General features: G+C 34.1%; 1 protein-coding gene across 1 annotated transcript in view; it reads left to right on the plus strand.

The window, feature by feature from the left end:
• USH2A (usherin) overlaps positions 1-22742 on the plus strand; it is a 336721-nt gene that overhangs the window by 103684 nt on the left and 210295 nt on the right. Inside the window, exons 21-28 of the mRNA XM_026048437.1 lie at positions 8427-8557; positions 11570-11696; positions 12113-12214; positions 13719-13907; positions 14403-14533; positions 18611-18884; positions 22282-22485; positions 22613-22693. Of these exons, the coding sequence (XP_025904222.1) occupies positions 8427-8557; positions 11570-11696; positions 12113-12214; positions 13719-13907; positions 14403-14533; positions 18611-18884; positions 22282-22485; positions 22613-22693 (1239 nt within the window). The remainder of the gene's footprint in view (positions 1-8426; positions 8558-11569; positions 11697-12112; positions 12215-13718; positions 13908-14402; positions 14534-18610; positions 18885-22281; positions 22486-22612; positions 22694-22742) is intronic.

The raw sequence follows: 22742 nt of genomic DNA on the forward strand, positions 1-22742 counted from the left end.
GATTCCCTTAAGGTAATTCTCCTTCCAAAAAGATGAAATAGAATCAACCTATTCCCATCTTAAAATATCATAGTACTTTGAAACTAAATAGCATTGTGATATGTGAAAGACATAGAGTTAGGGAAATTATTTTTGGATTGTCCTTATCTCTTTGCTTAGATTATTAAAATCAGTTAAATGTTAAATCTTGCCTTAGAAACAAAGGTGGTAGTCTCCACACTAAAGAGTTTAAGACAGGATTGACTATACATGCATAGAAGACAGTGAAGGGAAATTAATATATTAAAGTTATTCCTTAAAGTGATCCTTATGCCCTAGCAGTTTAATTTATTCTATGTTTAGCGTTGCAAATTGACTTCTATTGGGCAAAAAGAATTACGTTAGTATTTAGAAAACGTGCTACATCAATTAATTTCCTATGATTATAAGCTTTCTTTGTTACTTGCTCATTTGCTTCAGGTTGGATTGTTGTATAAATCATGTCCTTTATTTAAACCTCATAGGGTGAGGTATATGGCCATTCATACCGTTGAAATGTCGTATCCGTGCTTCAGATTTCATACTAATTATGGTAAGGGATACAGTTCAGAATTTGTAAATTGGCTTAGTTTCCTGCAGGTATCGATTAGAATCCAGGGGAAATCACAAACTCCTGATTACTGAAACACTGATGCAGATTTTGCTGCTAGCTAGTGCTGCTTTGTCCATCAGCTGGCTGGATGCTTTTTCAGTATGCCTTTCTGCATCCAAACAGGCAGAGAAAATACCAGCCCTGATCCTCAGGGCTGAAGAGACATTAGCRCTTCCTGGGTAGCAGGAAGACATGAACTCCTCGCACCACTGTTTTTTGTGCTATCCAGTTGCTCAGGTGCAACACGAAGGATGTGACCTGTGGCCTATCTCTGTTCCCTGCAGTRTGTATTTGTCATGGTCGTGGTGCTATTGAGCATGCTACAGGAGTTACCYTTTCCATTGGGTATCACTGCATGCCTCTCCTCAAAATGCAGAGGACAGGGGCCTAATTTGAGAGCTTTTCCCTGAATCATTCTAATCATTAATAATTTCGCTGAAGTTTGTGGACTTTATAGAACTGCAACTATGGCATAAAATAGATATTGTCTGTGTGTGTCTATACGGAGTAGATTTTGTCTTTGGCTTTAATCAAGTTGCACCTATTCCTCCTCTACTCCCTTCCTTCGTAATAATCTTGGATTTTGRAAGTTTAATCATAGTTTGAAGTGTCTTTATATATGTTATATCTTCTCTGTGACTTTTTCTATAGCATGCATATCCTTTGGTTTCTCATTTGTTCCATATTTTCTAGCATGTGCGTTTCAGTACTGCTGTACAAGAAGTGGTAGATTTGTAGGTCACGCAGGATTAAAAGATCTGTGTCCCAAACTGTTAATATGCAGACTGTGAAATTATTTCTCGAAGAAGCCTATAAGGAAAGTTGCAGTATGCTATATAACTTTTAAAAGTCTTTCATTTGTCAACATTTCATAAATTTTAAATACCTCAAATCCCAGTGAGTTATCTTTGCTTTCCCAAGATCATAGCTATTGCAACAGGAATTTATGTAACTTTGGGGAGGGGACGCCGAGTTTTACTTATCACTGTGGAAGTATTTCCTAGTCTTTTGTTATTCAGTTGTTAAGTAAATGACATCTCAATACCAAGCTAGTTTTGCTCTATGTGTTTGACTTGAACTGTAATCCAGGGTTTTAATTCTTAGGAATAAATTAGACTCCGAGTTGATAATTCACCTTGTACATCTGGTTTACTGCACTGGKTCACCCTATTGTGACACATTCTTTATAGAAGCTGAGCAGAAAGGCAGGTGAATTTAGTGAATATGGGTTCTAATGCATAATAACCAACATGAAATCCACTCTTTGATTGCTGGACCACATACTTGAGGTGACACACCATGAAAGGAGTAAGAAACGGTAGTGGTGTTTGAGGCTGAGCAATGGATACAGATTCTATTTTAAAGAAGCCTCTGGGCCGGTAACTGGTCTACGTATGATCACTTCTTCCTTAAACACATTTGGAAATTTTAGTGAGAGGAAGCAGGGACCATACATGAGCTGAAGTCTTTTCTAAGAGAAAATTATTATACTACTTAGTTTCCCCATGAAGTATTTCCCTGTATTTTCTTCTGTGTTGTAGCTTAAGCTTAGTTTTTTCCCTTACTGACATTTRTGCCTCTAATCACATGGTCACTGAGAGCAGGGCCATCATGCAGGATTATGCTTAAATCTACCTGCCAAATGGAAAATCAGGTGAATTGAACTTTGTTCTTTCCATTCTATGCTTCTCTACTACTGTCTCTTGGTAACTCTTCTGTGATGTGTTAGGGTGATGCTTGAGGTGCTGAAGATAGAAATCAAAGATTTTTAGGTAGATAGGAATCATATTCTAAAAGAATATTTTGTGTAAGTGCTACAAAACATTTGGAATACTATCAACAGATTTTTGTTTTATTTTGTTAAGCATAAAAAAAAAGAAAAACTTTAATCATCAATCTAAAAAACTGTAAATATTCCCAGATGCGTCATCAAAAGGTATCTAGATAGTGTTTAAAACATATATTGGAAATAACTACCTCCTGACAACCAAAAAGAGCCATGATCGCTCTCAGAGGTAACATAAGTTTTTACTTGGAGGAAAAAATAATAACTTGTACCTTCTTATTATATCCGAGTACTTTTATGAACTTGGTTCCTGCAAGTAAAACCATTTGTTAGGCATCTTGTGAAAAAGGTATTCTGACAAGAATAGTCATGGAAAATACTGCCACAGATACAATCAGATGAAAACATTATATAATTTTCAGGAACTTTTTCATGTTTTTTTAATATAAACATTTGGCAGGTTTGTTGCTGTTTATTGGTCTGCCTTAAAACTTGGTGTTAACCTGGATATATTAGATTTTTCTTGCAGTTCTGTCATAACATCTGTTGCTGAGTAATTTGAATATTTTTTGCTGTGTTTGTGTTATATTTTTTGTAAAGGTGTTTTTTTCTTCTTGTTACGTTTCCATTTTTGTCCTATAGTATTTCTCAAGGTATTCATTAACTTTCTTCTTCTCAGTGTGTAACTTGCCTAATCAATAAACTTCTTCACTTGCTGCAAAATTTCCACTTTATTGTGCTTCCAGCTTCTTGGATACTGTGTGRTGGGATTTTGCCTTGGCTAGTGCACTGTTGTCCAAGTTTGCTGTGTTTCAGATCATTACACTGACTTTAATTTTGATGTATTTGTATTTTATTCTGCTCTAGTCATACTCTTTTTTCCCCTGATTAGCTAAATTACTCTCTCTGCAGTGTTCCATTTATAATACTGCTTGAAATATGAAATGAAGACTTATATTTGAACTTCTATTCTACTAGCTACTGACCTTTACCTCTTTTTCTGATTTCTCTGTGATGTTGGCCTTTAATATATTGCTCTGTGGTTAGTCTTTGCAGTGATCCTTCTGTCATCGTATTTTTAATAATTGTTTTGCGTTGCATTAATACCTTGAAACATTTCTTGTTGTATGCGTAATCTTGTGGTATGTGAAGGCTTTTTATGCACTACTTTTATATAGGTAACAGAAAACAGTTCTTTCTCTAAAGAATTTATGTTGAAATTAAGATGATTGCTTGCCTCTGTATCCAAAGCTTAAAATATTAAAGTTTAAAGAAATTATTGATGAAGGACTGGTAACTCCAGAAACTTTTTGTGTTGCTTTAAATATCTGTATAAATAGCTATTTCTTGGCTGTCATGTCAGAGAAATGCTAGCAGATAATTATGTCATCTGCATCTCCATGTCAGATTTTACCATTCTCTCTCAAATGTCCTTCTCTTTAGTTACTAGATGAATCTGGCAGTCAGAATGTCCCATGCTTTTTGGGTCGTGTGAAAATCTCAGATTCTTTTTACCGTTTTTTTCTTTCTTTTTTTTTTTTTATATAGCTTTATTACCTTTTTTTTAACTAGCAAATTGTCAAGTGGCTGGTAAAGTCACTTTGTTTTTAACTTTTTATCTATTTTTATTTTCTTGAAGACAGTCTTGTTTGTGTTGAGAGGATATTGAGAATTTCCTTGTCTCCCCTTTTGTAGTCAGTCTCATATGCTTGTATTCTGTCCTTTTTGTTTTATTCTCTAGCAATTTAGTCTTTTGCCCTTTGTCTATGTATGAGAGCATCAAACCATACTGAGTGGATTTTTTAAAAATATCTACTTTATATAAAAGAAAATCRTTTATTTACTATATTTTTAAATATTTCTGGAGGATGAAGAACTGGGTGGATGCGTCTGCTGGCCTAGTTAATTCTAAACTGCTAGCAGCTATTGATATGTAGAGTACAATTAATATGGAATGTGAATCTGCCAAAAACATGTGACATTCTGCATAATACACTGTATTTGGAGAATACTTTTGAATAGTGCTGGAGTAGGTTTTCTAATTACATATGTTGACACTTTGCTACTTTTGTGTATTTTTATAGACAACTTGCACAAAACAGGAAGGGAGTTTTCAAAAAAATATAGAACCTTACACAGGTTGCATTGCCTCCTGTTCTTCAGAAAGGAATATAGAGTYGTGTGGGATTTAAATGATGGCTTTTGGGTCACATACCTCAGTCAAAGGYTGGGTTACTGACTCAAGGTCTCCTAATTTTGAATCTCTTGATTTAACCACTAAGTATTACTCTCTTCCTGAAAAAGTGTCACTGTAAGTGAGGGGAGAAAGTGTTACTAATACATCAAATCTTATCAAATGACTTTAAACTTAGCTTTCTTTTCACCAAGGTTTGCTGTAAATCTTTCTCCCTAGGGAGTAACAGGCCTGATGTCCTTGCTAAAAGGATTGATTTACTATATTCATATGGAAACAGCAGCTTTGTGTGGTTATGTTATAGTGAATTACAAACATATAGCTTGTTCCCCCTGTGTTACACTTTCCCTGTGGCATATGTTATAGAAGTCTATTTGACAGGAACTTAGAAGCATATGTGTCTGTAGAGAATAACAGCATAAAATATCTTCTAATATGAGCAAATTTCTTATTCTTCAAATGCTCTAATTGATTGTTCATTGGGCGCAGTCAGCCAAAAGTGGAGAGAAACTTTGTACAGACATCATTAGTTTTTCTCCATTTAAAGATTAATCATGAAGAGCTCTGGCTCTTTAATTCTGTAATTTGTATATTTAATGGGCTGCTGCAGAATCTATGACAGTAATTAGCATAGCCTGAAAACTCATTAATACGCAACAACATGATTAATGCAGCATTAATGCAAACATGACTGAAGTTATTTGGGTTACGTAGTAAGAAGATTAAAGCTAAAATGTCCTGTTTGTTTTACCAGTAGTGGTTATAATGGGGTAGCAAGCAAAATGAGAAAAAAAAACAGGTATCAAATTAGTCATTTTAGTGTAAAAGAAATATTCTGTTCTAATCTAATGTTTTAGCCTGATAGTTGGTTCGCACAGAAATTACTATACTCTGTAYCTTTTTTATTCTTTAGGCAGGCTTTGTATTTATGCTTGTTCAGTCCTTTAGTTTGTTTAACATTTATGAAGACATCGGCAAATATTAATACATTATAAGAAGAGTATTCAAACTGAGAGTCTTAAACTTTCACAAAATAGGCTTTTTTGTTGTCTTAACTCTGAGATCAGTGTTTTTAGAGCCTCTTATTTGCTTTAGTATCATCTCAAATACAACAAAATCCAAAAAGACATTGCTGATTTGGAACTAGAGTTGGACAGAAGTTACAGCTTGAGAAAAGTAAATACTGTTGTGTACATATGTATTTTAAGTATATGTTTAAAAATATATTTTCGGTGTTAAAATATAGCACCCATTCCTGAACCAAAGTTAAAAAAGAATATTGGCTAGTTGGGGGAAGACTGTTAAAATTCTCCRCTAAATAAAACCCACAAGCATGGGGGACTGTCATAAATGCATTCTGAAAAGAGAAAAATTCTCTTGATAAATGTACTTTGATTATACAAAGACATTTGTACRTACTCTTAAAGGTAAATTAATGCTTAAAGTTGTCATCCAGAAGGAGCATTGAGAATCTAATGTTGCAATCAAACTTTTCTTCTGTGATTTCTATTATTTTCAGTTGGCATTAGGCACAAATAAGTGCTGTAGTAAACCTAACAGCATGCAGCAATGTATAGAGCAATAAAAAAAGAAAATAGAAATTGGGTTTCGTGGAAAAATTGCAACTGAAAATGCTGTGTTTCACAAATTACAGAAAATAATTTCTTATATGCCTTGTGATTTTTTCAGAAAATAGGCAGCTTGCTTTCTTTTCCCCACTGCAATGTTGATAGTTTTCTTTTTGTGATTGCCTAGCTGCACAAAGAATATCTTGTGATATGCTAGAGTATCTCCTTACTGTTTTTATTCCTTAATCTGACATATGAAGGTTGTTATGGATTGTATTTATGAAACGAAAATATAAACGAGTATATTCTTACTCTGCATCAAAGTTGAAAAGACATTTATAAGATTATTCTTTTTGCTTTAGGAAAGATCTTTCAATGCAATCATATATTGGCGTTTATAATGTGCCATGGAAATATATCAGTTCTCTGCAYGGCTGTCTAAATATGGAATGATTCTAAAAATTTAATTTGTTGTCTATTTTGAATAAAATGTTAATTTGAATGSCCTCTGAATGTACACTTCTGGGAAAGGTACAGGTGTTTGAGCAGAATTCATGGAAGAAAAAGTTAATCTAGAAAGTAACCTTGAAAGTCTTGAGCGGGGCATTTTGCTGAAAGGTATTTGAGAGATGTTTCCAACTATTTTGCACCTCTACCTATTTTATCCCCTCAGTTCCTAACCTGCCCCTCCCTCTCAAATTTTAAAAAGTCAAAATACATTTTCTTTGAATGTTTTGAATATTTTAGGGTTTTTTTTTGCTTTTCTAAGTTCAATTTAGTTAACTTGTAAAGATATTCTACAAGAAACAAAGTCTATTTAGTTTGAGTGAATAACACATCTTGATCAAACAAAACCTGTTTTCAACTTTTTATTTAGAAAGCATAAAATAGAAAAAAAATATAAGGACTAGCCAGTTTTCAAAACAGTGCAATTTCATTATCAGTGAAAAATTCATTGTTAGAATAATTAAAAATTATTTTAAAAATAAAGCTAATCCCAGCTAATCTGGGAGCTGCTGTAATTTGCACTCTTAACTACCAATTGACTTTTCTAAACTCAAAATAATCCCATGTACTCTAAGTTTGCTCTGAGCAAGAACTGCAGTCAGCCTTTCAAGAGCTCATAATAACCTGTTAATACTTTTATGAAGATCTTGCAAAATGTATTGGGTTGTAGAAGGAAAATCTGAATCCAACTGTAAACTTTAATCTAAAACTGAAATGTGACTGAAGTTCTTGAATGTGTTATACTTTTACAAGGAAAATAATGAGGTAGTGCAAAACTCATTTTACGTGCATTTTTGTGCCTTAGCTGGTTTTTGACTTGGACCTTGCTGGRAGATGGCTTTGTATTAACACTAACTCAAGGGAAGCAGGTCATTTATGGTACCCATCCAGTTTGTAGAAATTTCATGAGACACTTCATTAGTGTGTCTTTAGATAGTTACTAAGTAAGTTTATACAACGAGTAATAATATTCCAGTATATACAAACTTTTTAATTAGTTTATGCTTTAATATTTTATTTGTGATAAAAATAGTGTAAAATCATGTACAAGAAAAAAACACTTTTTTCTTTGAATGATATCCTGTTCACTTTATTAGTTTATCAGAAAACACACACAGGGCTATTGACAATGACTTCAAAAGTGCTTGATTAACCATAATTCATCAACTATCCCTTGGGGTATTTATAATTTCTCTTAAAATTTGTTGTTTTCCAGATGTTTATCTACTTAGATGCCTTCATATACATATCTATTGTCTATAGCATACATTTCTACATATCTATCTACACCCCACTTTKGAACCATAAAGCCATTATTTTTCATAGAAACTCATAACTGTAGTAATGTCATTTCTGCTTTACAGATAGAAATGTTAAGGGAGAGGTAAAAGTCCATGTGCAAAACTGCATTTAAATCTTTTTATGGTTTTTCCCATGCATCAGCTATTAGAACAGTATGGTCATGCTATATTTTTTAAAGAAAGAGGTTAGTTAGCAGCCTAACTCACAATTTTGTGACACTTTATACAGATGAGTCATGGTTTTGAAATCACTGAAACATCTCTCAGTTTAATTAAAAATGGGTTAAAATTCCTCCAACAAAGACTAATGTAGGTTTTTAGGTGAACAAAAGCCTCTATGCTAAGACTTAGCATGACTTAAGTTTTCCATCTGTAATTAGACTGTAAGAATTCACAAGAACCATTTTTAACAGTAACCATATATTCTTTTTTTCACCAGGTATTAAAGTTAAATTTAGAACACAAGAACCTGATGGCTTGATATTTTTCTCTGCTTCYCCTGGGAATCAAGAGGAATACATTGCACTTCAACTGAGGAGCGGTCGTCCCTATTTTCTTTTTGATCCACAGGTACAACAACAACAACAATYGCATAAAATAGATTTATTATATATTCCAGGAAGTGCTTACATAATTGATGAAGTAGGGGTGATGGGACTTAAATGAATTAAAGATACATTTTGCAGAATCCTTAATATTATTTTCCCCCAATATTTGCAGTTACTTGAGACATCTACAGCTTTATTATTTTTTTTTTTTAGTTATCTGCATGTCTGCCACTAATAACTTTGCTTTTGCATTTTTATGGCTTGCATGTTTTTTCGTCAATACCACTGAAAACCGTCACAACAAAGTACCAAGCATTCAAAGAGTTTAGGAGAATTAACTTTGCAGTTGGAAATAAAGGTTTTGTGCTATTTTATTCAGTTATTTTTCAGCATCTTATCTTGAGACTTGTCGTCTTCTCCTGGAGGCAATGTATTGCCATGAATGTGTTCAAAGTAATATCTCACTTCCACTAATAATGACTATACCAAAGATGGAAATAATCAGGGATATAGTATCAAATAAATTCCACAAAGCTTTAATAGTGTCAAAAGATGTGTATTTAGGGATTTGATAATCCACCATTGCTTTGTTTCCTGAACTCTGCCATGGATAAACACATGGAGCACTCATGAACACGCAAAATCAAAGCCATCATGCCTTTTATGCACCCCTGAATAATCTAGCTAAACAGTCAAATCTAGCTAAGTTATAACTGTCTTTCACAGGCTATGGGTCCTTTTGTCTTTTTTCCACAGTGGAGCACTGAATATTTCAGACAATATAAAATAACTGTAACAGTAGAAATTTCAGGTTAACCCAGAATGACCTAATGATTGGACACACTTTTGAGGACAATGTATCAGGATTCTTCTCAGGAAATAGACAGAAGTTAGTCCTCCTCTCCCATTTTTCCTTGATGATCCATTTCAGCAAAGGGGGGATCACCTCCTGAATTTTCCCGATTTTCCTGCTGAATGGCTTTGTGCAACAACCAAAGGAATAAGAACAGACCAAGAGCTAACTGTTACTCACAGAAAAGTGGAGAGTACCTAKCTGCGAATCCCTACAGTACTTTGCTGTCTAGCACTAGCAAAACTTCAGTATTTGTTCACTTGCTGGTAGCAATTTGAATACTGCAGGAATTTTACTTGCAGAAAAGTAATTGCATTGAGGCTGGAGCACTGACAATATCTTTGACAATTTGTGTATTAGATGTTGTGAAATATTTTCATGAGTGTAGACTTCAGCAAGGAGAGTCACCCAGGTTCATATTTATTAATTTACTAGTGAGAGCAGCTGAAAGATAAGGCTTATTGAATGGCTCAGCATATTAATCAGATTTGGTTTCCTATAGGTGATTTTCAAATGGTATAATGAGCCATTTCATAACAAGATGCTTGAAAGTGATCACAGAGTCACTTGGGTAGTTCTGATAAAATGTCTTATGGAGGCTTTTAATGCAGTGCATTCTGAAACCTAAATAAGGTCTTTTTTTTTTCCCCCCTGAAATTAAGCACAGGTTAGCACATATGGTTGTGTGGTCCCAAATTGGATTGGTTAYGAATAAATGTGGTTTCTGATGTAGAAAACTATTAATGCTCTAGACTGTTGCCAAACATAATRTGAAGAACCACTTATTCAGGCACCTGATCTTTAGAATGCAGCATCGTTTGTAACAATTTTAACGCTAACTAAGTACACTTTGATGAGACAGCATTTAATAAAATGCTCATTAATTTCATCATTAGCAAGGGTATGCTAAGAAGTAAGCCAGTTTCTTATGTCACGCCCAATTAGCATCCCATGCTAGTAATCCCATTAGTATTGTTGAATTCGCTAATGGAAAAACTAATGGGCATGCTACCAGGGCACATTAATTGGGCATGACACCAGTTCTGGTTTTAATTATTAAACTGCGATAATGAAATGTGTGTTTGTAAAATATTAAAATGTTGAAATAGGAAAGAAGACAATAAAAATAGTACATGAAGAAATGCATGTTATTATGTAAGGGTGTGTAGCTTTGTGTTGTTATCATGGGACAAAACTGCTATACAAACTGTCAAAACCAAGATGTTAGTTGCATGGTGTAGGCACTGTGGTAAATATTAATAAAAAAAAAAAAACTTTTCCTATAAACATATACATATCAAATGTATTTTCATGCCTGGAATGCACAGTGCCGGTACCTAATTAAAAATACACTGTAAAAAATACACCGTGTTTATTAATCTATATGCTGGCCATCAATTTCTAGTAGATGCTCATCACTTTAAAGAGATAGTTCTAAATTTCAATAGACCTATTTAATGGTACCTTTTAGGTACTTATATATATATGTTTTTTTTTCTTGTATACCTAATACKAAGGTCTTTGAAATAGGAAGAGTACTAGAAGAAATTAAAGTCGGTCTTTTGAGTGGTCTTATTTACTACTGCAAAGTAGCACTCTAGACCATAGATTGTGAGAGGGGAATATTTTTTTTCTGAGAATATTTTTAAGCCATATACCCATTAAAAATGCCCATTTCCTTATAAGTCATGGTCTTTATGTAGGCAAAATAGTGTATCTCCGTTCAGTGATTTCACAGATCTAGTTTGTGACATAGGATGAATAATGTTGAGTTCATGCATAGTCCAAGTATCATATAGCATTCTGAGACAATGTTACTGGAATTACTGGGGAGTACTTAAATAGGGACTTTGTTTAAATAAATAGATAATAAAAAATCTGAGTAGCATAACCTCAATAATCTTTCTTTCGTCCTCATGTTAGTCAGTGGAACTAACTACACAGAGTTTTCTATTGTTAAGAGAAACTAAACTGTATCCTTGATCCCTCATTTATTATTTGAGAAGGTTAATTTAGTGGAGGAATTGGTCCTTAACATCATTCRTTATTGTACCATAAGTTAAAATAAGACTTATATCTTTGTTTTCAGATAATATATACTAAAGAGTGTTGAAGTAAAATATAATTGTAATTCTTACCTTCAAAATAATTTAACTCTATTTTTTTTCTGTTAATAAAAAGGGATCTGCAGTAGCAGTCACTCCGACTAACGATGGTGGAAAAGAGTACAATGATAACAGTTGGCACCAAATAATTGCTACAAGAATTCAGGCCCTGGGAAACATCACAGTGGATGGGCAGTACACAGGTAATCCATCCAGTTCCATTTTGTTTTATTATTTTGCCATAAGTCAGGGTGTTGCTTACTTGCCTTCACATCCACTATTTTCATCCACACAGCTAAAAAACAAAATAAAACAAACAAACGCCAACATATCCAAATCAGTATCTTCTGACAGAATCACTAGTGTTTTGTCCAAGTATCTGAAATATCTGCCCTCTGGGAAATAGTGATAATTTAATGCGAAGTGTGAAGACCTAAATGTTGTGCTTTTGTGCCTGTGATTGTATTGATATTATTTTATAAAACACTCCTGTAAATCTTTGTAGAATATGTACGGGACTGCATTGCATTAGTATCTTTAGTAAATGTCATTATTCYGTTATAGAATAAAAAATGAATTGAAAGTATTGAACCCCAAAATAACAATCTGTCTTGTTTAGGCTCTTCCTTTGCTACTAGTGGTAGTACCATTATTGGAGAGAACACGGGRGTTTTTGTTGGAGGACTTCCACAGGGCTTTACTATCTTAAGAAAGGACATAGGTGAGTGTAATGGTGGTTTATATAATCATTTATATATATCATTGAAGTCCTGTATAATGGATATGTACTATACTATACACCTATATACCTTTTATATATACAYCATTCTAGTACTAAGGGTTCTGTTTCTATTATCAGGAACATGAACACAGTACCTAATTTGACATGGCTATCTAGATAATTTTTTGATTTAAAAAAATAAGTCTTTGCAATTTATTAAATTTTATCTTTAGCAATAAATTGAAATTTGTTTAGACACTTTCATCAGTAGTAAATCAGTATTATATCCAATAAATTTTTTGTACATGTTAATGGTTTTTATATACAGAGCTATAAGCCTGCAAGTAAGTTTATGTATATAGTGGAATTACAGGTGTTGGAATTTGTTTGAAATTCTAGATTCCAAAATTATTTTCTAAATATGCATTAAAAAAAAAAAAGTGTTAACTTAAGCATAGGGCCTGCATATGCTGACCTTTTTTCCAATCCAGTTTGGATCCATCAAGGATGACTGTATTCCATAGCTGTATTTATGTGCACTGTAGCTGGATTTCATAGAATAAAGATATGACTTTGTATATAACCTTAGTTCATTTGTAAAGTGTATAAACTATCAGCTGATAATGCAGAGTTAACTTTGTATAAAAACAGGTTATAATTACCTGTTGGTTCTGTCTCGGAGGCTTCATATGCAGACTTGGACATTTTTTCACATAAATTTGAAGGCAAAATTGTGCTAGAAGTTTTCATTGCCACTCACTGGTGTCATGAAATCTGGTTGATTACTTACTGTAAGGTATGAGGTACCTTAGATTACAATTTCCTCCTTCCCTTCTTTATTTTAGTTTTCTGAAAGCAAAAAAAAGTCTGTGTTTTTCTTAAAAAAAAAAAAAAAAAAAAAATTATACACTTATCCAGGGTGGATAATCTTTTCTGAGAAAAAATTATCATCAAAAACTTCAGCTGAACAAAAAACTTTTCAAAATAAGATTGATTATAATTACTGCTTAACAGAAGGCTTTCTATAAAACCTGCTTTATTTTTCCTCCCAAACGGGGAAAAGGGATTGTTTATCCAAATAGCGAAAGACAAGCTTTCGAATGGAACTTCTAAGAACATATTCATCTGCCTAGGCTTTTTCAACACTGCTTTCACCTGTGCAGCCCATGCATACCTTTACTCACAATTTTTGATTTGTTTAAAGAGGATAAACGTGAAAACTTCCCTCAATCTTTGTAGAGTAGATTACTCTGATTTTAAGGCAACTTCATGGAAAAGCTCAAGAGACTTAATTCTGTCCAGCTAGGTAGCYGCAGCTGCTGATTTTAATAACTAGACACGTGCAGAAATCTAACATAGACATCAGCTCTATGAAGAGACTGGTGAATAGATATCAATACACACATGCATATATATTAGAGGGAGACTGTATATGAAACATATGTATTCATCTGTATATTTAGTTTCAGGTGATTTACTTCCATAAACTTTTTTTTTTCCTCAGGGATGAAGATGATAATCCAGAARGGGTTTGTGGGATGTCTGAGTGACATGTTTTTGAAAAAAGTGCATACTCCGTATGAAAATTGGGAATCTTTAAAATGGCAGGATGCTGAAGAACAAAACAATGTCTATCATATTTGGGAAGGATGTCCCGTTGTCCTCTCGGAGGGAGCACATTTTCTTGGCAAAGGTAGTTTGCTGTACTGTGTACAGCATGTAACTTCTTAAAATCTAAAAATTATTGATCATGTAAAAAGTGTTTTATGATCTGCTTTTCAAATAAGTTTTAGTTAAAAAGTATTGCTTTCAAATGGATTAAAATTTGATTTCTGTCTGGAAGAGGAACTGCATTCACTGACAGGTGGTCTGATTTAACTGTACACAGGTGGGATGTGTGTGTAAAAGATGAAGTCTCATTTCTGAAGGGACGCAGATGTCTATAATGTGGCGAAAAAGCTAGGCGTCGCATTGTAGTGAATATTAGTACATTACATCAGTTTGGATCATTGCTGCACCTTGTGAAAAAATATAATAAACAATGCTAAGTGATAATATTAAAAACTTTAATCTTGAGAAATCTGAGTTTTTCATGTCAAAGTAGAAAGCAGCATGTAAGCTTTTGGTTTCTTATATCTGTTTCTGTGGGTACTTGACTAACTCACTCATATGTGCAATTTCTTTCAAGGTTTCCTGAAACTGCATTCGGGTGTTTTCCATGGTGGACTGGAATTTGAGATCTCTTTCAAATTTAGAACAGATCAGCTGAATGGATTGCTTTTGTTTGTTTACAACGAAGACGGCCCAGATTATCTTGCAGTAAGTTTAAAATCAATACAAGTGACCATATTTAGGTATCATCTGTGGATTTTGTTTACTGACAGATGTCCAGCATTTAAGGATATTTGCGTTCTACTTGTTTTGCTATTTCAAAGCACAGGAAGGAGGAAAAGCAACAGATGCACAGAATAAGTTACATTTGTTAATTACATTATGAATAAGAAATATATCAATAATGAAAAGCAGAATTACTCTTTTGATTAGAAGAGCTTAGAATATAGAACAACAGGCTTACCTTAAAAGCTTTTCCTTCTTCCCCATGAAATGTAGACTTTTTCCAGTTTGTCCATCAATACCAAAAATAAATCAAATCATTTGTAAATCAAGCAGGTTAAGGAAATTGTCCAGGAACCTAACAAAGTCTTCGCCAGGTGATATATGTATATGTGTTATATTAATTCTTCATTTTGATTTGAAACATAAGGGTGGTAGAGATGAAAATTAGCAGCCCAGTTTAATTCCATCCCACCTCACTTGGTCACATCTCCAACACTATTTTCCTAGTGCTGTGAAGGCCACACAAATTCTACACTAAACAACTTTGTGAGATATACCTGTGAACATTTTTCATTTTTGATGAAAATTATTATGCCTATGAAATAAGATTATTTTATCTTCAAAAGCATTTATGATTCTCTTCTTTCCATGATTTCTTTAAGATTGAATATGTTTGCTGCAGTTTTTCAAACTTTTTAAGCTCTTCAGGTCTGTAACTAAACTACTAGGTTTTGTTTTTTCTGCAGTTCATTTCAACTGAGAAAACAGGATGAATGGTATCCAGGCAGGTCATGAACAATTATGTACTTAAATATGTCTTCTCATATTCACTTCCTCTCTGTTAAAATTTATTTTATTTCCCTCTTAATTTGGAAACTTTTGAGGTATCTCTAATATTCATATTGCCAAAGGCTTTTCAAATATCCTCTTTTATGTCCAGAATTGTCATCATAACCAAGCAAAGATAAGATACATCTATATCCATATACACATGTGTTCATTGGATGACTCTGGAATTTGTTATTTTTCTTTCTCCAAGGATTTTAAATGCGATTAGGCTATCATCACTGTTGCTTAGTAGGTCAACTATGGTTACTATTTGCACCAGTTACTAGATATTATGGAGTCTTACACTGAGAGAAATCTCACTTTTTCAGTTGTTCTAAGAAGCAATCATTTAGAACATCAGGAAATTGCTTGTTCTGTTGTGACCTTTAATGAGTATATATGAAGGAAGTTGAAATATCTCATTATTTTGCTAGCCTTGCCCTCTCCCCACCTACTTTTCTCAAAAAATGATAGAATATATTTAAATTTGCCTTCCCCCCCCCACCTTCCCCATGGCTTGATATAACTGATTCTTGTCAATTACATTTGGTAATCTTATCTCCAGATTCTGGAGACTTTGAGGGGTACTGTTATTGTTTATGACCTAATCTGTACTGTTTTATATCCAAGTGGTACAGTATTTTAGAAATGTATTTCTTCATTTCAATGTGCGTCTTTCACTAATGGCTGTTAAGTCAATGCCTGCTTTATTACATGGCCTTATCTTATTTCATTCTCTTATGACCTTAAACATAAAAATACATTTTCCTTCCAGGACTAAATTATAATTTATTCAATATTTATTTTTTATATTACTCTCTTTTCCATGAGATTTATTTCCTGGATTTTGAATTCTTCAAGACCTAATTGCTTTCTCYATTTCAAGCAGCCTTAGTCCAGAAATTGTAATGAGTTTTAATAGCAGCAGCCTTGCCAATTTCATGTTATTACTCTTGTTTTGCCCCAAAGTAATAAGCAAGATCATAGACTGATACACGCTGTTGGCCCAGGCTGAACATRTGTATGAATATGTGCTCAATATGTGTAATTCGCAGCCTGGATGGAAAGGGACAAGTTCGAAGGGCAAGTTATTCAGAGATGAGCGTGAGACAGGTTCTTTTCTCAGGATTCCTGTGGTTTGTGGCCTTTGTTTCCTTTTTCTTGCTCTGTGAAATGCTAACAGAAATCGGAGATAAAAGCTTCTGACTAGAGAAGGGGGAGAAAGGGAACATATTAAATTGAAAGTGCTGTTAAAGCACAAAGTGGACAAAACCACTTCATGTCAATTCTATTTTTGTTATTCTCATTGTTTGTCCCAACCCAAGTTAAAAGGTTTTATCTTGCTATACTCAATGCCTCAACATCTTCCTAACCTTAAGCTGAGGAATTTGAGAGAGCATCAGTACACACGTACTTTTCCAATGCTTGGTCTTTGTGCTCTGTATAGGCATAATGATGACAGAAGGTTTTTCTGCACACTTCAGCTCACAAAAAAGGTTAATAGTGAAAATGAGGTGTGTAGCCTGCCCAGCATGAGCTGTGATGTCTTTGTTAGGAGCTTTGCTCAGGAGATACTTTCACTGGCATAGAATTAGATGTTGATGTATTTTAAAAGGCAACTGTACTTTTAACCGTTAAACTGGGAACATGCTCATGTTTGGAGTTTAGTTATAACCCTTCTAGATGGATTTTACGTTGTCTATTTATCATGAAAGATGGTGCTTAACTTGTTTGGCAAACGGAGGAATGATCTTTGTGCATTAACTTCATAATGTATGACCCAAGTGGGAATTAACAATCAGGCTTTTCTACAGTAGTTCCAGAATTTTATCCAAAACAGTGAATTTAAGTTGACCTTTTTATGAACCTATGCTCAGTACCAGAGAGAAGGACYTGTGCATGCTAGACATATCCAGAACTTTACTTTTTATCTTCATCACACAGAATAATTCAAACTGAATAGTTCTGTCTCTGGATGCATTTAGGTATTTTAAATGTCAGACCAGGTCATCACAAATAGCACAAGCATCATTCTCTGTCTGCTTCAGGACTATGCCAAGATGAGTAAGTGGGAAGGATGTGCCCCAGTGTGCCCCTGTGTCAAACACCATACCCTCTCTCCAGCTGTGAGGTCACGTGCCAAGTTTGGCTGACGTGCTGGCATATTGCTGCAGTCATGATTCGACTCATGAAACTAAAACATCGTCTTCTCAGCAGCCTAGAGTTCTGAGAGCAACATAGTTTGATCTATATTAATCCTTATTCCATGAATTTAGAAAAAGAGACTTTCCCAATGGACTCCTTTTCAAGCTATGCTCATCAGGACTGATCTATCCCTCACTTGTATTTTAATAGTCTACTAAAGAGTATTTGCTCAAGGAAACAGGAAAATTTGTGGTTCTAAAAAAAATTCTGACCTTATAAACAGACTGAGTTCTTTATTCAGTTGAGGTCGCTGTTAAGAAAATGCAATCACACCAGAAATGCAGCAATATTTGTATTCTCCATAACAAATATGTCAGGTTGTGATACTAGGGCTAAGCATTTATATTAAGCTCATAACTCATAGTATACTTAATAAAGTTTTGGCATGGAAATAGAAGTATCTTTTTGTGAGCCTATCCACTTTTTCAATCACAACTTCATCTAAATGTTGAGTGTTCTGTACTTGCTGATTTATAAACTTGCCACTCCCAGTTAGTGTGTTCCATTCAGTTAGGATACAAAGTCTAACACTTGGAAAAACACTTGGAAACTTCTGCAGCAAAAATTACAAGATTTAGAAGAATAATGATGAATCAACACATGCTGGGAAAAAAATGAAATTGAGATCACCAGCTAATTAAAAAGAGCTTAATCAGGTCTGACATATCATTTCCTTACTATCTTGTTGCATCCTTCCAAAAATAAATGAATTGGTAGATTAAAAAAAAAAAAAAAAAAAAAAAAAAANAAAAAAAAAAAAAAAAAAAAAGGAAAACAATCCTGATTTGTTGTCTTTTGGCTTTACTTAGTTACATTATTGCTGAAATGAAGTCTTAAAAATAGTTTCCTACATTCTGAATTAACTGATACACTGTATTGATTTTTTTATGTAAACAATTTTGTTTTTTATCCTGAGGATACAAATGTTTTCGTGTTTGTGGTTTTTTTTTTAATATCTACATTGTGCTCATCTTTAATTGCTTTAAGTAATGTCTTTTTCAAAATCTTCTCTTTTAAAATACATAGATTGAGCTGAAGAGTGGAATATTAAGCATTTTGTTAAAAACAGGCCTTGCCTTTACACAACTGGATCTCTGGTTAGGACTGTTTTATTGTGATGGAAAGTGGAAGGAAGCCACTGTGAAAAAGGAAGGCTCTGTGATTTCAGCGAGTATGGATGAACTTAGAGAACAGACACTGGAACCTCGAGTTCAAAAGCTGGATGTAAACTCCCCCGTCTACATAGGAGGAATCCCACCTGAAATTCAGAGTACCTATAAAGAMCTGGGATTAGAACAAGGTAAGGTAACATCAAGAGGAGGCCATAGTTTGCAAAAACTTGTCATCCACGGGGCATGTGGGGGACGCCAAGCTACTGGTAGGGTAAATTAATGAATATKTAACACTGATCAAGTTTAGCGGAGAAGTCAATTGTCTTTCTATCCATTGTTGCTTTTTGAACTACCATCACTCTACCTAATCTAGCAAAGCTTACTGTKGATCCTTTCACAACACTATAAAAATTCTTCCAACCCAGTTATATCTGAAGTAGTCTAACTCAAGAGTGGAATTGACACTCTTGACAAATAGTAACTTGCGATGCATGACCAGCTGAGCTCAAATCTTCCTTGTAGAAAGACAGTTCAGATAACATGTTTCACAAAAGTGTATTCACATTAGTCGTTACTCTCAGATCTGAAAGAGAAGACTGATACAGGAAAATGCAAATAGCTTAAATCACTGAAGGGATGCCGGATATTGCCACATACAATGGCTGCTGAGATCAAGCAATATTTTTTCTTATTGAAACATCTAGCCAGTATAAAATTCTTAAATTGTGTTTCAGCTCTATTATCTAGTGCGCAATCCTTTCACATTACCAGGAGGAGAGAAGATGCTCATGTTATAAGCCATCATTGTGACCTATCTGTTCAAGGGATAAATATTAGTTAAAGCCTGCTGCTAATGACATCCACCAACTGAATGAAAAGTAGTCAAAAAGGTGTCTATAAAGCTAATCCCGTTCAGAGTTTGGAATTTTTTTTTGTTACTTATGAAGTTATTGATGTATTTATATGAAGTCATGATGTATTTTTCAGACACTATAGACAAATAAGTAACAGTCAGTAAGTGATTAGTGGGAGATTTAGCAGGTGATTTTGAATGCATATTGATGTGTGCAGGGAAGCTGTGCAGTACTGTGAGGTTGCAGTTACAGAATGACTTAAAGGACTATTCACAGCTCAAAAATACTCTTTTAAGTGTTCTTCTGGATGTAGGTATCACATGTATTATAAACTTCCTCCAGGTTGTGTTTGAATAATTTTTATGGCCTGAAGAGCTAGCCAGTCATATCCTGTCAGTACTGCCTCTTGGCAGATGATACAGGCTTGTGGGGAGAGGCATTCTTAACTCCTGCAGCCAAGAGATCTATGGACAAAGAATCTAGGGCAAAATCATCTCTAAAGTGAATATCTGAAGCGCRTGTTCAGGAACATCAGTAAAGCATTTATTTTTTTTCCCACCAAGCTTTCCTAAAACCCTGCAAAATAAGATGGCAGCCATGTGCATGTATATTCAGAACTTATGAAAATAGAAGCCTTTYTGAGTATTCCTAAATGTAGATTTAAGTGAACAAGTATAGGAATCCACATATGAAAATCTTGGTTTAAGTGCCTATTTTTAACTTATGTCTGACCTTATCATGCTTGCAAATGTAGGCTGTCAGTTTCTATCAGTGTGACCAATCAGAATGAGAGCAGTAAGGGGAACACTAGTCAAAAAAGGCAGTAAGAGTGAAACAGTATGTGAAGTATAGAAAGTTTAAAAAGATACATTAGCTTTGGTTTCCTTTAATATCACTCAGTTTGAAATGTCTGTGTTATCAACTTGTTTTAGTTAGAATCGTTAAAAAATTCAACAATAGATATTTTATATGATTTTTTCATTTATGTGTACTTTTTTGTGTACTGTATACAGGTCCCTAAAACATGCAGTTTTGAAACTTGGTTTTGTTTAGGAATATACTTATGTGTTGGTATAATTATGGAATATGGAGACTTTGTCAGGTTAATAAACATTTACCAAAGATTTTTTCAGTGAATGGCTGCTTGCTAGTCAATTTTGAAAAAAAGAGTATTGCTTTTATCACAGCCAAAAACAGGGATAAGTTTTATTCTCCTTCTACCCCATCCCACCACTGTATCATTTGCTATGAGTCTTTAAGAAATTTCAATAAGAACCTGTGGACTTTTGTGTGACTCACTGCATACAGTCCTGAGTGGTCAAGATGGGGATGAGCTGGTAGGAATGTCTGTGAGAATTTTTACTGTCATTGCTTCTTCTGCAACTATCTGACCATACAGAAAGAACATGACTTGGCTAGCATCAGTCAGACATCTTCAATTGGTGATGAATGCATCTGAAAACATTAAAAAAAAAGTAATGGAGTAAAATAAGCTACGATAATATGCATTCTAATTGAAAATTAAACAACTGTTCATTCTGTCTAATGACTAAGATGCTTGGGCAGACATGAGATTAATTCCTTCCTCTTCCACAGACTGCTTGAAAAGCAGAAAAAGTTGCTGTGGAGTAAGAGTTGTACTTAAATTAGGATGCGTCCATTTGAAAGAGAAGTACCTCTAAATTCCCATGTAGCAGAGAGGGAGAAGGTATTCCAGAGGATGGATCAGGATGGGTGTCCTCCTCCAGTGCGTCTTCTTTTCTCCATGATCTGTGTTTGAATGTTAGACTCTCAGCTTGGGTAGCTCACTAGGATTACTGGTCTGCCCTGTTATCTTGTAGTAATACAGGTAGTAAAAATAGCTAAAGTGTAAATATGGTATCTTCACAAAGCTAAGAAAGAGCATTGGTTTCTAAAAGACTGATGCTTATTTTCCAAATTGATTAAATTTATAAATTCTTTGGTGAATGGAAGTCTTGGTTAGTGTTTGTTTTTATGTCAACCACTTGTCTCTGAACTTTACTCACATCTGAGAACTATTTCTATTTTATATCAATATAGTAATTTCTTTGTAAATGAAATCATAGCAATATATAGCAATTTGAACAACTTCACCCTAATTTTTTGTAAGTTTTTTTCTATCATAAATAATAAAACATTTACATTATATCAATAGTAATTTTGCACAGATTCACGCACACAAAATGAGATGGTTAATTTTTCTTTTTTTTTTTTGGTAAATGAATATTTTGGGATTATGTTTATGCAAAATGTTTACAAACAATATACCAGCTTATTATATCAGATTTTCCCATTAGGATAATCTGGTTTTCTATATAGTCTCTCTATTTTTCTCAATTTGAAAAAGAAGTGTATAATAACAAGATATTAACAAGTGATGAAGTTCAGACAACTGATATCCAAATTGGAGTCACTTTTACGGTAATAATTTTAAAAGTAGAGATGAAAGACAAAACAAAGATTTTGTTTCTCATGGGAGGGAATTTGTAATAATGAAAATGTAGTTCAGTAAGGCAGCAAATCAACTCTAGAATAGCAGGAATATCCACCAGCTTAGTGTAGAGTGGAGGGAGGACATTTTCATGTGAGTGGTTAACATTTGCACATTAGAATCTTTAATGCTGAAAATGTGGAATTGAAAGGAACAAAAATGATTATTAATTAATGACTGAAGCTCCTTATATGATACTAATCCCTTACTGTTTGCTAGGTTTCGGTGGTTGCATGAAGGATGTTAAATTTACACGAGGTGCTGTCGTTAACTTGGCATCTGTGTCCAGCAGTGCTGTCAGAGTCAATCTGGACGGATGCCTATCAACTGACAGTGCTGTTAACTGCAGGGGAAATGACTCCATCCTGGTATACCGGGGAAAAGAGCAGAGTGTTTATGAGAGTGGTCTGCAACCATTTACAGGTAACATGCTGGTTCTTTAGTGAAATACAGAATGAAATAAAAAATGTAGTATTAAAGTGTTGCCATGTTCAATGTCTCATTTTCTTTTCTTTTTCTCCCCTTTTATCTTTCTCTATGTTGTTTTAAGAATACCTTTATAGAGTGGTTGCCTTAAATGAAGGAGGATCAGTAGCTAGTGAATGGACCCGTGTTCGTACAAGAGAATCAGGTAAATGTTTAAATACTTAAATACTTTAAGCTTATCTAACCTGGAGAAA

The sequence above is a fragment of the Nothoprocta perdicaria genome, unplaced genomic scaffold (assembly GCF_003342845.1).
Source record: "Nothoprocta perdicaria isolate Ctin4 unplaced genomic scaffold, notPer1 scaffold_54, whole genome shotgun sequence".
In the NCBI taxonomy this organism is placed as follows: Eukaryota; Metazoa; Chordata; class Aves; order Tinamiformes; family Tinamidae; genus Nothoprocta; species Nothoprocta perdicaria.